The sequence below is a fragment of the Sebastes umbrosus genome, chromosome 18 (genome assembly GCF_015220745.1).
Source record: "Sebastes umbrosus isolate fSebUmb1 chromosome 18, fSebUmb1.pri, whole genome shotgun sequence".
Taxonomy (NCBI): Eukaryota; Metazoa; Chordata; class Actinopteri; order Perciformes; family Sebastidae; genus Sebastes; species Sebastes umbrosus.
Window position 1 is genome coordinate 1,151,700 of NC_051286.1, and position 15,189 is coordinate 1,166,888.

General features: G+C 36.0%; 2 protein-coding genes across 8 annotated transcripts in view; one reads left to right on the forward strand and one right to left on the reverse strand.

Annotated features, from left to right (window-relative positions):
- Positions 1 to 422: 422 nt before the first annotated feature.
- cebpz (CCAAT enhancer binding protein zeta) lies at positions 423 to 8,923 on the forward strand. The gene is made up of 17 exons (XM_037750497.1): positions 423 to 626; positions 1,490 to 2,988; positions 3,081 to 3,312; positions 3,409 to 3,565; positions 4,049 to 4,137; positions 4,407 to 4,460; positions 4,615 to 4,717; positions 4,896 to 4,955; positions 5,096 to 5,162; positions 5,285 to 5,397; positions 5,916 to 5,976; positions 6,244 to 6,440; positions 6,656 to 6,691; positions 7,078 to 7,173; positions 7,340 to 7,407; positions 7,665 to 7,746; positions 8,454 to 8,923. The coding sequence occupies exons 1-17, from the start codon at positions 423 to 425 to the stop codon at positions 8,615 to 8,617; spliced, it is 3,282 nt and encodes a 1,093-aa protein (XP_037606425.1). The 3' UTR covers positions 8,618 to 8,923.
- Positions 8,309 to 15,189, reverse strand: part of LOC119476892 (protein CEBPZOS-like) — a 44,315-nt gene continuing 37,434 nt past the window's right edge. The window contains exons 1-5 of one of the 7 annotated variants that reach the window (XM_037750513.1): positions 12,495 to 12,644; positions 10,573 to 10,715; positions 10,404 to 10,448; positions 8,658 to 8,742; positions 8,309 to 8,518 (exon numbers count right to left, since the gene is read on the reverse strand). In XM_037750513.1, the coding sequence (XP_037606441.1) occupies positions 8,660 to 8,742; positions 10,404 to 10,448; positions 10,573 to 10,702 (258 nt within the window). In that variant the 5' untranslated portion in view covers positions 10,703 to 10,715; positions 12,495 to 12,644 and the 3' untranslated portion in view covers positions 8,309 to 8,518; positions 8,658 to 8,659. Of the gene's footprint in view, positions 8,519 to 8,603; positions 8,743 to 10,403; positions 10,449 to 10,572; positions 10,716 to 10,931; positions 10,985 to 11,565; positions 11,644 to 12,478; positions 12,650 to 15,189 lie in introns of those variants that run through there. The other 6 variants (XM_037750517.1, XM_037750515.1, XM_037750518.1 and 3 more) reach the window with 6 other exon arrangements.

Sequence of the window (15,189 nt, forward strand, 5' to 3'; positions counted from 1 at the left end):
ATACTACAATTTTTCTTTTCAGCTCCAAGATAAACTGGCTCCCCTTCAGAAGCATTTATTATCTTATTTTGAAAGACAGTTTTGAGTTTTACTGTATTTCCTGTATCAGAATGGTAACTTGACACCCTGAAGGGCCGACGGCCTCTCTGATTGGACGAACGGTGGTGACGTAGTTGGTAGAAAACATTGTGATTGGCTCCTTGATCAACAGCAGGAAGTGGTATAATTTTGCATTAAAAAAATAAATAAAACGACAGTATTATTTCATGTACATTTTTCTGTTGTCATTTAATTATTAAAAAAAACGTAACTTACGAGAAATTACTGAAATATTTTTCCGTTTTTCTAAGTGACGTAACGGAAACGCTGCTGTGACATCTCCTTCCGGTTCCGGGTCACGGTCTCCTCATGCTGTAGCAAGCATGGCGGCGAAAAACAAGCAGCGCAGGAAGCCTAAAGCGAGCTTTAGAGAGACTTTACAGACCGAAGACAGAGACATGGAGGCTGACAACAGCGGAGGAGAGGAAGAGGAGGATCAGGTAGATGATGGAGGTGAAGAAGGAGGGAAGAAAGAAGAAGAAGAAGAGTTCAGTCTGGACGAGGTGTTGAGGCTGGGAGGAACTCAGGTGAGTCATAATATAATATATATATTCTATTTCATGCCTCTTTATTCTCCTTTAATACAGCTCAGAGGGAAATATTGTACTTTTTACTTCACTACATTTATTTGACAGCTTTAGTTACTTTACAGATTCAGATTTTTGCATAAAAATCACATGAAGACTTTGAAATGTGATGTTTTGCTATAAATTAAACTACCAAGCAGTTTATAAAAGTACAGCTGAAACAATAAATCAGTTAGTCTATTCACAGAGAATTAAATGGCAAATATTTTGCAAAAATAAATGCCAAATATATATATTATATCGAGGTCAAGAAGAGACTGGGAATTGATAACTGTCACATTGTTTTATGATCCAGTTTAGATCAAATATATGAAATGGCCTTTTATTTAGATTTGATTTTGATCCCCTTTATATGTTGTTTTAGGTTTCTATTGTTATTATACTTTGTCTGTTCATATGTGTACATGTATATATGTGTAGAGGATTGTATGTACTGTACAATATTAACAATAAATAAAGTAGAGCTGCAACGATTGATTGATTAGTTGTCAACTATTTTGATAATTGGTTAATCAGTTTGAGTAATTTCATAAGAAAAAGAGTCTAAATTCTCTGATTGCAGCTTCTTAAATGTGAATATTTTTTCAGTTCGATGTTTGAAATCTGAAGTTAATTTCAATCGATTTAGAATCAAAACTGTAACGCCCCGAAAATCAGGTATAAAAACTAAAGTATTGTTTTGGCGTCGGTACTGAAACTCTGGTTTCTTATTGGCCGTAAGTATCGCTTTGTTCTCGTAGATGAATTACAGATGTTACGTGTTTATGACGACATTTTTTTCTTCTTCTCTTGTCCGTCTCCAGGCCGAGTACATCCAGCTCGCCGCCCTGAACGACACCAACGAGCTCGTCGACGGAGGAAAGAAAGGAGCGATAGACGACCTGGAGGAGGGCGAGCTCGAGAAGTTCATCACCAAACTGGGCATCCGGGCGTTCGCCGGACTGCAGTCCATTCCGGACGAGCCCGAGGGCGACGCCACAGTGAGCGGCGGCGAGAAGGAAAGTAAAAAGACCAAAGCAAAGAAAGCATCAGAGGAGCAAACATCCAACGCCAACGCTCCGCAGAAAGTTAACAACAAGCAGGAAGTGGAAGACAAACCGAAGGCGAAGAAGACCAAAGACGGCGGGAAAAAGAAACAGAACGTGAACGTGTTTGAGTTCCAGCAGAGGTCGGTGCTGCTGGTCAAACCCGGCGGGAAGTGGTTCGACCTGGAATACGCCGCCGAGGGCTCGTCGACGTCGCAGGATTCCTCGCTGGTGAACCAGTACAAGGCGCTCGCCCAGCAGCTGTTTGAGGCCGACGTGGCGCTCTACAAGAGCAAGAAGAACCTGCAGAAAGGAGCCAACTCCAACTGGATGAAGACGGTCGTCTCCTCCGGTGTGCTGGCGGACAGGATGGCGGCCATGACGGTCTTGATCCAGGACGCTCCGGTACACACGCTGGAGCACGTGGAGAACCTGGTGTCCATGGTGAAGAAGAAGGGCAGCCGGCGGATGGGTCTGATGGCGCTGGACACGCTGCGGGAGCTGCTGCTGTCCAACCTGCTGCCGGAGAACAGGAAGCTCCGCGCCTTCGCCCAGCACCCGTTCGACCAGCTGGAGGAGAAGGCCAGCGGCAACCGCGACGCCCGCGACCGCCGCCTCATCCTCTGGTACTTCGAGCACCACCTGAAGCACCACGTGGCCGAGTTCGTGGCGGCTCTGGACACGGTGGCTCACGACACGGTGGCCGCCACCAAGGCGAAGGCGCTGGCCACCGCCCACGAGATGCTGTGCAGCCGCCCGGAGCAGGAGAGGGCGCTGCTCATACAGGTGGTCAACAAGCTGGGAGACCCCGAGTACAAGACGGCGGCCAAAGCGTCGTACCTGCTGGAGTCGCTGCTGCACAAACACCCCAACATGAAGGTGGTGGTGTGCTGCGAGGTGGAGCGCCTCATGTTCCGGCCCAACATCAGCGCCAAGGCGCAGTACTACGCCGTCTGCTTCCTCAGCCAGGTGATGCTGAGCCACGAAGAGGCTGATCTCGCCGCCAAACTCATCACCATCTACTTCTCCTTCTTCCGCGCCTGCGTCAAGAAGAAGGACATCGAGTCGAAGATGCTGAGCGTGCTGCTGTCGGGCGTGAACAGGGCGTATCCGTACGCCGGCGTCGGAGACGAGAAGGTGAAGGAGCAGCTGGACACGCTGTTCAAAGTGGTTCACCTGGTGAAGTTCAACACGGCGGTGCAGGCGCTCATGCTGCTCTTCCAGGTGATGGACTCGCAGCAGAGCGTCTCTGACCGATACTACGTGGCTCTGTACAGGTAAACAACCTCACCTGTCACCTGTTCTCCCGTCTGAGGAGTCGTCATCTAGTCATGAAGTTTAACAGCAAGATTCTTCTTCTTCTTCTCAGGAAGTTGCTGGACAGCGGGCTGTCGTCGTCCTCCAGACAGAGCATGTTCCTCAACCTGCTCTACAAGTCTCTGAAGGCCGACATCGTGCTGCGGCGGGTCAAAGCCTTCGTGAAGCGACTGCTGCAGGTCAGCGCCGAGCAGAACGCCAGCTTCGCCTGCGGGGCGCTCTTCCTGGTGTCGGAGGTCATGAAGGCCAAACCGGGCCTCAAGATCCTGCTGCAGGAGGGCGAGGTGAGACGGTCGACCGCGGCGCCATCAATCACTCATCACAACTCATTAATCAAGACTCTGTGATGATTTATTTTACTTCCTGTTGTGTTCACTTAGGACGGGGAGGAGGAGGAGTTCAAAGACCTCGCTGAAGAGAACGATGATGATGAAGAGGAGCGCTTTGTGGACGCCGACAAACTGGAGGACGGAGCGAGTGTAGTGACAGAGGAGGCAAAGCCCACTGCATCATGGGTACATCACCAGAACCTGGAAGGTGAGACATTTATGATCAATATTCAACCTTTATGTGTGTTTGTGTTGTTTGTTCAGTCGCAGCTCTGTTAGAGAACAGACCTGGATGGAAAAGATGATTTTAAAATGATAACAGCAGTATTTCCTTTCTGTAAAATCAACATTTAAATCTTTCCAAGAGCTAAACAACATTCTTAAAGTTCGTATATCCGCTGTTATTTATTACAGTTTTGGCTTATCTTGAAAATATTAAGATAAATCTGATGAAAACTTTTGTGGAAAATAAATCAGATTGTGCAGCATAAATACCAGTTTCATGGTAAAAGTTAATAATTATTCTCAGTCACAGTTTGGGTGTAGTTTCCTTTAAGATCTCTACATTTTAAATAGTAGATAAAGAATATTTATATATAATAGCAGATAAACTACGTCGCCATGTTTCATGTTGTTGTTGTTGTTGTTGTTGATGATGATTGTTAGTTGTTTCCTTCCTGTTTGCTTCCAGGAGGGAAGAGAGAGCAGAACTACAACCCGCTGCACAGGAACCCGTTATTCTGCGGCGCCGACCACACGACTCTATGGGAGCTGCAGAGGGTGAGAAACTGACTGACTGACTGACAGACAGACTGACTAATCACAATGAACACAAAGGTGTCGACTCGTCAATGAAACTTTTATTCAAATAAGACATTGTATATAAATAGAACAAATAGAAATGTCCTCTCAATCATAATAAATAGTTTAGTTTGTGAATCTGTCAGCAAGAATTAAACCTTCATAATAAAAGTTTTGTGACACATCTAAACATTTAAACTTCTAAACTTTCCTTCTCTTGAGTGTTTCCTCTGTTTGTGTCTCTGCAGCTCGCCGTTCACTTTCACCCGTCCGTGTCGCTGTTTGCAAAAACCATCCTGCAGGTAAAACCTTTAATACTTGAAGTCCGATTGGTTCATCACTATGTGACATTATTTAAATCTTTTCTCTTCCTCTCTGGTGTTTTTTTTAGGGTGAATGTTTCCTCTATAAAACCTTTAAATCTTTATAATGGTGTTATGTGTGTTGTGTCCTCAGGGAGGCTCCATCCAGTACTCCGGTGACCCGCTGCAGGACTTCACCCTCATCAGGTTCTTGGACCGCTTCGTCTTCAGAAACCCAAAACAGCTGAAAGGAAAACGTAAAAACACACTTTTATTTTATTAGTTTTATCTTAGTGTGTTTGTGCTGCATCTGAGGTGGAAAACACAAACAAGTCAGATTAAAACAGACAGTATTTACAGTGTGTATAATATTCAGCTGCAGAATAATTAAAATGTAGAAAAATCTTAATTTCTGCTTTAATATTTTATTGTTAGAAAACACGGACGCTGCAGCGCTGATGCCCAAACAGAGATTACGTCTTCACTCGATACCAGGTGAGCTTCTCTTGAAAGAAATTGATTGATTGTTGTCTGATCACATATTTCATCAACACCTAGTTTTTGTTTTTATTGAGTGTTTGTTTTTATTGAGTTTTTACATCAGTGAAGTGAACTTTTTCCTTTTTCCTTGTCAGTGAACTGTGAAGAGTTTCTGTCTAAAGAAGAGAGTCAGATCCCCGTCGAGGAAATCTTCTTCCATCGGTGAGTTTAAACGATTTTATAGAGAAATTATTGACAAAATGTATTTTTTATTTCAGTCGTTATTTCTTTGTCTTCACACAAACACAATGACACTATTATGAAACTTTTTTTTTATTCGACAGCTTCTTTAAGAAGCGTCAGCAGGAGAAGCAGCTTCAGAATCGCCGGCAGCGAAAAGACGGCGATAACAAGAGCGTGGAGGACGTGGACGACGAGGAGTTTGAGAAACTGCTCGGTGAGTCGAGACGAACGGTGAAGTTTCCTTAAGAAAAAAAAGACTACAACCTAAACCACAACAAATACAGTAATATGTACATATAAAAGATAGTATCTGTAAGTTGAAGAACAAACTATTCAAAAACAAAGGAGAGAAAAAAAGGTAATAATAATAATAATAACATAAAAAATGTAAATAAATAAATAAAAATTATAAAATAAAAAATGTACACTTAAAAAAAATGTATTAATAAAAATAAATAAATGGTAATAATAATAATAATAAATATATATTAATTAATTAATAAAAAAATTTAAAAAATGTACTTACATATTTGAAAATAATTAATTTACTAAAACTAGTATTTTGGTTTGTTTTAAGCTGAATAATATTATCTTATCCTGTGGTTTTGTTTGTTAAACGTCTGTTATAAACCTCGTGTAACTGATTTAATCCAGTTTTAACTCGTTATAAATATTTAGGTGTTTCTGTGACTTCATGACTTCATGACGGGATCTGACTTTGTGTTTGAACAGATTCCTGTGAGGGAGACTCGTACTTCACTGAGATGGAACAACAGGATCTGGACTTTGCAGGGTGAGCAGTTAACATTTATGATTTATTAACGGGGGTGTTTTAGTCTGGACGGACAGAAACGATTATGCAGACGCCCACGTTCGCTTCTTGATTGGATATTATCATTCGTCACGCCTCATCATGTGAACCTTTTCTGGAAGAAAACAAACATCAGCGTCGACCAGCAGTTAACAGACCATCTTTGTTTCACTGTGGTCCGTTTATATGTTCAATATTCCGTATTGATTGATTAATTTCAGCAACATGTTCTCCCTCTTTGTTCGTCAGTAATGTGAAGAGTAAAGTAAAAGGAAAGAAAGCCGCGGAGGACTCGGACTCGGACGACTCGGACATGGACGACCTGGACGACGAGGAGATGTCTCTGGGCAGCATGGACGAGGAAGACTTCGGAGACGAGCTGGAGGAGGAAGGAGGGACGTTCATGGATCCTGACGGAGGAGGTGGAGATGAAGACGATGAAGAAGGTAGGCAACAACTTGTTTATCATCATGTTGTATATTTACTGAAGTTGAGATGATAGTTTAGTTAATATTCATGCATGTTCGTGTTCATGCTTTTAGTCCAGGTTGTCAGTCAGTATGTGGGATGATTTGATCTGTTTCATCACACAGTTACAGGACGTGTCTCTGACCTGAATACTAAATCAAACATCTTCATCTTTGTTTTTTTTTCGTTTCAGTTCCGGAGCTGGAGGACGACGACGCTGCATCCGGTGGTGAGTACTACAACAAACAGACCAAATATACATCAAGTACTTTATCTAATATTGTCACAAAGTGGGCCTTTAAACAGAATATTCAGTGACTAAGTACTTTCTCAAGTACTGCACTTCAGTACAATTTAGAAACACAAAATAATGGACCCACCCTTTAAGTATATTTTGATGACAGTACTTTTACTTAAGTAAAAGAATTAGATTTTTACGTTCTAACAGAGTATTCCTACACTATGAATATCATATAGTACATATAAAAAGAGTAACATAAGAATTATAGTAAATAAATGGAGATATTCTGTAAGACAAAATGTGTCATGTCACTTCCTGTCACAGAAGATTATGAACTAAACTTTAATAATTAGATAAAATGTGTTTTTCTGCAGATTCAGATGATGAGATGAAAGTTCCAGATATCACTCCTCGTACCAAGAAGGGGAAAAGGAAATCCTCTGAGGAGCTCGTCTTCTCTGGATCTTCAGGTTGGTTTAACTCATTCTTAATAAATAATGTTTTACCTGCATTTTACCTGAAGTCGTCTAAATGTCTTAACTTCATATTTTAGTGTGACTGTTGATGTTCCAGCTGCTGAGTTAGTGAAACACTGAAGTTTATTTAGTTGTTTATTGTTTGTTCTCCGTCTCTCAGGTGTGAAACCGGGGAAGAAGATGAAGAAAGGAAAGAAAGATGCCAAAATGTTTGCTTCTGCTGAAGAGGTGAGAAGATCTTTTATTTTTTTTATTTGAATAGTTCAACTTCAAATCTGAACTTCTGCAACGAGTTTAAATTCTTCTGAATGATTCAGAAAATATCTAAATGGAGCTTTGATGGAACCAGGAAAGACAATATTATCTTCTTTATCTTAATATTTTATGGCATTATTACTGTTGCTATACTATGACCTTTTTTTATGACTGTTTTCGACCGACTATGATTTTTTTTTTTCTCATGACATCCTTTACTCTGATTTCAGTTCGGTTCCATGTTGGACGAGAATTCCGGTTCCAAGTTTGACAACATCGGAATTAACGCGATGGCCAACACCGACAAAGCAGGTAGGACACCCGAGTCGTCTTTTCTGATCTTAAAATTACCTTCTCATAGATTGAAGTGTGGATGAATTTGAGGATCATCCTTACAACCTTTAATTGCAATTGTTGTGTATAAAAACGCTAAATTCTAAGATGTGGCTTAAGGAAATCTGTCATTTTCACATTTAGATTTTTGCTGAAATGAAGTAATAAGAAAATTAAATTAGATTTTGAAAGTATACAACAGTTCTCTAGTATGAATCTTTAAGCTCTGAGCATCATGTTAAGAAAAGACAAGAAGGTTTTCATTCAGTTTGCTGGATACCAGCCAGTTTATTAACTTCTCCACAGAGAGAAACAGATCAGTTAGACAACAACAGTCAACTTTAAACAGAATATATTATATATATAAAATATATATATATATATAATATTTTATATATATATATATATATATATATATTATAATATATATATGTATATATATTATAATATATATAATATATATATATATATATAATATATATATATAATATATATAATATATATATATATATATAATATATATATATAATATATATAATATATATATTCCCAAAATCTCTACAACAGGGATGGAGAATGAAATCTTATGACCATTTCGACAAATACTGGAATAAACAACCATTATTACTATAGTGGGAAGTGATTCAAATGTTAGCCTTTTGTAACACTTCCATTCGTTCCCACAGGCCTGAAGCAGTTGAAGTGGGAGGCGCATCGCGACGACTGGATCCAAGGCCGCGACGTGAAGACGCTGCGCAGAAAGAAGACCATGTTCAACAAGAAGAAGACGTTCGGTCGACCCAGGGCAGGAGGCAACAAGACACTTGGGAACAAGAAGAGGAAGAAGTAGCAGCCGCCGTGTGTTTGTGGATTTTTAAACTGACTGACACCTTCAATCCTGTTTGGCCGACCAGGCTTCATGGTCTCTCTCTCGGATGCCTTGGACCCCCGCCCACTCGTTGGACTGGTAGTAAACTGGGAGGAAACAGACAAACAGACTTTGGTTCATATTGCCCCTGTACATGTACTTCAACGAAGATTAAAGTTATTCACATTTTCTGATGCAGTTTATGGTTATGTTTATACAAGTAATTATGTAAACGGCAGAAAAGTGCCCATATTATCATTTTTGATCAATTAAACATTTAAATGGTTATTTTGTCTTTTTTCCATCTATGCAGCCTGCTCCCTGTTTTGGCATGCTTATCAAAGTCTGAAAAATGTCATAGTATATTATATCGAAAAAAGTCATTAAAAAAAGTTATAGCATATTATGTCGAAAAAAGTCAAAAAAAAGTCATAGCATATTTCGCGAAAAAAGTAATTAAAAAAAGTCATAATATATTATGTCGAAAAAAAGTAATTAAAAAAAGTCATAATATATTATGTCGAAAAGTAATTAAAAAAAGTCATAATATATTATGTCGAAAAGTAATTAAAAAAAGTCAGTATATTATGTCGAAAAAAGTCATTAAAAAAAGTCATAATATATTATGTCGAAAAAAGTCATTAAAAAAAGTCATAATATATTATGTCGAAAAAAGTAATTAAAAAAAGTCATAATATATTATGTCGAAAAAAAGTAATTAAAAAAAGTCATATATTATGTCGAAAAGTAATTAAAAAAAGTCAGTATATTATGTCAAAAAAAGTCATTAAAAAAAGTCATAATATATTATGTCGAAAAAAAGTAATTAAAAAAAGTCATAGCATATTTCGCGAAAAAAGTAATTAAAAAAGTCATAATTTATGTCGAAAAAAGTCATAATATATTATGTCGAAAAAAGTAATTAAAAAAAGTCATAGTAGTATGTCGAAAAAAGTCATAAAAAAATCATAGTATAGTATGTTGAAATAATATAGTGTCGAAAAAGTAAAAAAAAAAAGTAATTAAAAAAAGTCATAATATATTATGTCGAAAAAAGTAATTAAAAAAAGTCATAATATATTATGTCGAAAAAAAGTAATTAAAAAAAGTCATAATATATTATGTCGAAAAGTAATTAAAAAAAGTCAGTATATTATGTCGAAAAAAGTCATTAAAAAAAGTCATAATATATTATGTCGAAAAAAAGTAATTAAAAAAAGTCATAGCATATTTCGCGAAAAAAGTAATTAAAAAAAGTCATAATTTATGTCGAAAAAAGTCATAATATATTATGTCGAAAAAAGTAATTAAAAAAAGTCATAGTAGTATGTCGAAAAAAGTCATAAAAAAATCATAGTATAGTATGTTGAAATAATATAGTATGTCGAAAAAGTAAAAAAAAAAAAGTAATTAAAAAAAGTCATAGCATATTATGTCGAAAAAAGTAATTAAAAAAAGTCATATATTATGTCGAAAAAAAGTAATTAAAAAAATCATAGTATAGTATGTCGAAAAAGTAAAAAAAAAAAGTCATAGCATATGTCGAAAAAAGACATTAAAAAAGACATAGTACATTATGTTGAAAAAAATCATAAAAAAGTCCTAATATATTATGTCGAGAAATGTCATAAAAAATGTCATAGTATAGAATATCACAGAAAATGTCATTAAATGTAAAACATCAACAACAACACCTTATAATCGTAAATTTAATCCAGTCCTGACACAATCCACATCCATCTATCATAAATAATAAATATCTTCTTACCTTCTAGAACTGATGGAAACCGTCTGTTCATCGTGTTCCTGAAATCTGCAGGTGGTGGAAATAAAACAGGATATTATTTCTTTGAAGATATAAAGTCACTCAACACAGATCTAAGTGTTCTTCAGCTCGTGTCAGTAAATACTACGATTAAATAATCGATGTCTGATACCTTGACTGGTGTTCATCATGTGAAAGAGACCGTACGCCCCGAAGACGCCCAGCAGCTCCACAGCGATCACTCCCTTCATGAGTCTCTTGGCCAGAGGCTCCAGAGGTTTGGGAGGCATCTGAGGAGACATCAACACATACAAACTACTTTATTTTAAAACATAAACTTGTTTGTGTAATCAACGTGAACATCAAAACACCAGAGTGGTCTTTTAATTTAAGGTGTCAGTTCACTCAAATTACTACAATACAAAAATTCAGTGGTATCTATTCCTGTAGACAGTCTTGTTTTTATTTGTCTAGGTTTAGATATATATATCCGTTTCTGCCTTCATGCTAACATTATGTAGGTGAATTTACCATTTAAAGTATCATTTTTAAGTTTAACAAAGTCCAGAAAAAGTGTCCCCGTTACTTTGCATAATCCACAGGTACCATAGTATCTGAGAGTCAGAGATCATTTTCAAAAAGACGTTATAAAAATAAGTGTTTCTGTTATTAAAGGTCCCATATCGTGCTCATTTTCAGGTTCATACTTGTATTTTGTGTTTCTATTAGAGCATTTACATTCTGTAATGTTGAAAAAAAAACAGACTATTTTCCTCATACTGTCTGTCTGAATATACCTATATTCACTCTCTGTCTGAAACGCTCTGTTTTAGCGCATTTCAACGGAATTGCAGCAGAATTGCGTTGCTAGGTAACAGTTTGGGTCCATGTTTACTTCCTGTCAGCTGATGTTATTCACATACACTAAAACAGGAAATAAACTGGGACACATTACGAATGTTTACGTTTAAAACCGTGTAATGGTCTAAATATTGTATATTTGTGACATCACAAATGGACAGAAATCCTGACGGCTTGTTTCAAACGCGCAATTTCTGAATACGAGCTGTGTGTGTTTCTCCGTATATTGAGCGTTTTGATAGTTTAACAGTATTTATATATCACTTAAACCTGCTTTATAATATAAAAGACATGAAAATCTCACTTTTTACAATATGGGACCTTTAGGACACATTGTCTTTAGATGTGAGAGGGTGTCAAACTTCAGTATTTCCAAAGTCTCCTAGTGGATGGCAAACATAAGCTGACACAAATTAGACCCCCATTTGATAAGATTTTGTCCCAGGGTCACCCATCTGATACGTTACATGTTTTATTACAGATATTGTTGTAAACACATGACCAAAACAGTCATAGATTCTGTCATTTTGTTACTTATGGATGGAATAAAAAGAAAATAAATTATTCCCCTGTTTACTGGGGACCCCTGGAATCCCCTCAGCGACCCCTGGGGGTCCCAAGACCCCTCTTTGAGAAACACTCATTTAGCATACACTCATTGATATAATGTCTTTGACAGACATAATGTCTAACACAGATGTTAAAAGAGGACATGCATATAACAAACCCGTTTAAAAGCATTACATATTAATCATCATTGTTGTTTGCACTCTTAATTTTAATGTTGGAGAATAATATTTTGCCTTTAATATTTATCATACTGGATGAGAACACATTTGCTTGGAAGTCATATGAAAACATTAGGTAAAAATATTAATTACATTAAAAAACGTGACCTCTTGTCACATTTATCAGTTCCACCAAACAAACATTTCCTCTCTAACTTTAGTCACTAATGACATTTTACTGCAAAGCTTCTGTGCTGTTACTCAAGTAAATTAACTACATATCAAATCTAATAACATGCAGAAACTGTTCCTCTTGATAAGGTCGATAAAGTAACATCAAGCAATGAATTAACACAACTCTTATACATTTTACATCATCGTTTTGGTGCACGACCTGATCAACCTGAAGATAACTGCTAGCTAACACAGTTTAAGTCTTAAAGGTGAATCAACCTGAATTCACTCTTTAACTTCATGTTTTAGTCTTACTCTTAAATAAACTCACCTTCAGATTCTCGGTGGTGAAAACCAGCTGATCGAGTCTTTAGGACTAAAGTAAAACAGTGAATGTTGTTAAATCAGGTGAAATGTTTGAGACGTCCTTGTGCTGCATGTGTTGCACAACTGAGCGCTACTTCCGGTGTACGGAAGCTCGGTTGGTACAAACATCCGGTAGCGAGTTTTACTCTTTAACTGAAGGATTTAAAATGACAATAAAAATAATAAAACAGCAATAATAATATTAATAATAATAATAAGGATAAGGATAATAATAACTGTAATACAACTACAACATATACATAAATACATAAATAAAGTGAGTGAGTGAAGTAAAAAAAAAAAAAAAAGAAAACTAGATGTCCTAAACAATAAAAATAATAAAACAGCAACAGCAATAATAATAATAATAATAATAATAGCAACAATATTGATATTAATAATAACAATAACAATAACTGTAATACAACTACAACAAATAAATAAATAATAAAGCACTTAGACAAACTAGATATACTGAACAAGAAAAATAATTAAACTAAACAAATAATTAGCAAAACAATACTATAAAAAAATCTAATAAAAAAATCTAAAATAATAAATCAAACAATACTACTTATTATTAGTAAAACATCAACTAAATATTAACAACAATAAATAAATAGCTCTTACACAACTACTACAACTAGTGAAAGGAATCAGGGTGAGATATAAATAAATAAATAAATATAGTGAGTGAAGTAATAGGGAAAAGAAAAAAATTACAATAATAATTAATAATTTTTTTGTTTTAGCTATCACATACTCAGGTAATAAATAATTTATCATTAAATAAATTCAATTATTTTGCCACACGAAAGGCTACTACAACTTTTGAAAGAAATCAGGGTGAGATATGAATAAATAAATAAATTATAAAAAATTATAAATACATAATTAATAATTACATTTTTAGCTATAACATACTCAGGTAATAAATAATTTACCATTAAATAAATTCAATTATTTTGCCATATGAAAGGCTTAGTGCTTTTTGCTCTTCTGCTTAAAGACATATTTAGTTTCATTCTCTGTCATAAAAAAGACATATATGTTTATATTATAATAATATACCAGTATGTAATAATTATTTTATGTCACTAAAAATAAAGATGTAGTAGTAGCAGGAGCTCACCAGTAGGTGTCAGTGTGGTCACAATGAGCAGCAACACATATTCCCCTTTAGGTTTCAGAGGAGAAGAAAGTTCAATTAAACTTGTTTTTATCAACAAAAACTGAGAGAAAAGATGCAGATTGAGGAGGATCGTTGGTCAGTAAGAAGAAAAAGATCTTCACTAAGTAACAACCCTTAAAAATCACGAGAAAGAATCAAAATCAAATCATTAAATTAAGATGATATTAGCCTTTATTGATTTATTGGAATTCAAGAGTTGCAGCAGCACAAGAACATAAGTCAGTGTGTAAAATAGAGAAAAGTAAAATAATAATGATAATAATAATTCTAGATATGTAAAACCAAAATAAGAATATAAGTAAAAATAGAAACTACACAAGAGTAATTAAAATTACAAGGAAAGAGTGAAATCCGTGTATAGTCTATTATTAAACAGCGTACAACAGAATAGAGCGATGTGGCCAAACTTTTCTATCACGCTATACTGTAGGTCATTTCATATCTTGATAAAGATATTTATCACAATAGAGCATGTTTTCTGGTAATTCAATAAATAGTCTACATGAAATAACCACATGGTAAAGCTTATTTCTGTAGATTGTATAGTGTGCAATATGTATCATCATCTTTCCCAGCCCTACAACAGAATAAAATATAATATGATTGATAAGATGACACCATAATGTTTGTTTGTATTAATATAGAAATATAATATAGCAGATAATGTCATAAACAGTATAACATAAAATAGTATAGTATACTGTAGGATGGGATATAAGATATATTATATTATATGGTGAAAGGTGGTCATACTAATTGAATTAACTCATGAAACATGCAAATGAAATGCAATTGAATGAGCTGCTGTTTCTTTGGTTTTCTGACAGAAACCACCAATTTGTGGGTGTTTGTAAATCTAATTTCCTTCATGTAGACTCAGTATTCTCTCAGGTGAGTGCACACCTGCTGCAGGTGAGATTATACAGTCTATGTGTGAATGGACTCAGAGCTGCAGGTCTCTGCAGGTCTCTGCTGGTCCCTTTGGACTCTCAGCAGCTGCACGAGTCTGAACTAAAACTCATCAGTTTGCAGGCTGAAGTTTGGTGGAGGAAGAATCTGTTTTTAAAGATAACTTCAGTGTTTCTCAACACAAACACACGACATGTCTGGAAAGTATAACAATACTGTTGGATTATTAGTGTATGACGGTTAGTTATGAATGTTTGCTTGGTATGTTGGAACACTACAGTTCCCATGAGCCTCAAGGAGCGAAAGCTATGTGAACCAAGTAGAGATGTCAATCGATTAAAATACTTAATCACGATTAATCGAATGATCATCAATAGTTAATCAGGATTAATCGCAAATGAATTGCGATCTGAATACTTCTTCCACCTCTGGTTATTTGTAAATGTGGAAGTCTTCAAGTTTTGTGTATTTTTTGGGGGGAATCTATTTCAAACTGTCGTTTTTAAAGTGAACTATCAACAGAAACATTCCTGTGGTTGTTTTTTAATCAGTAACTTGT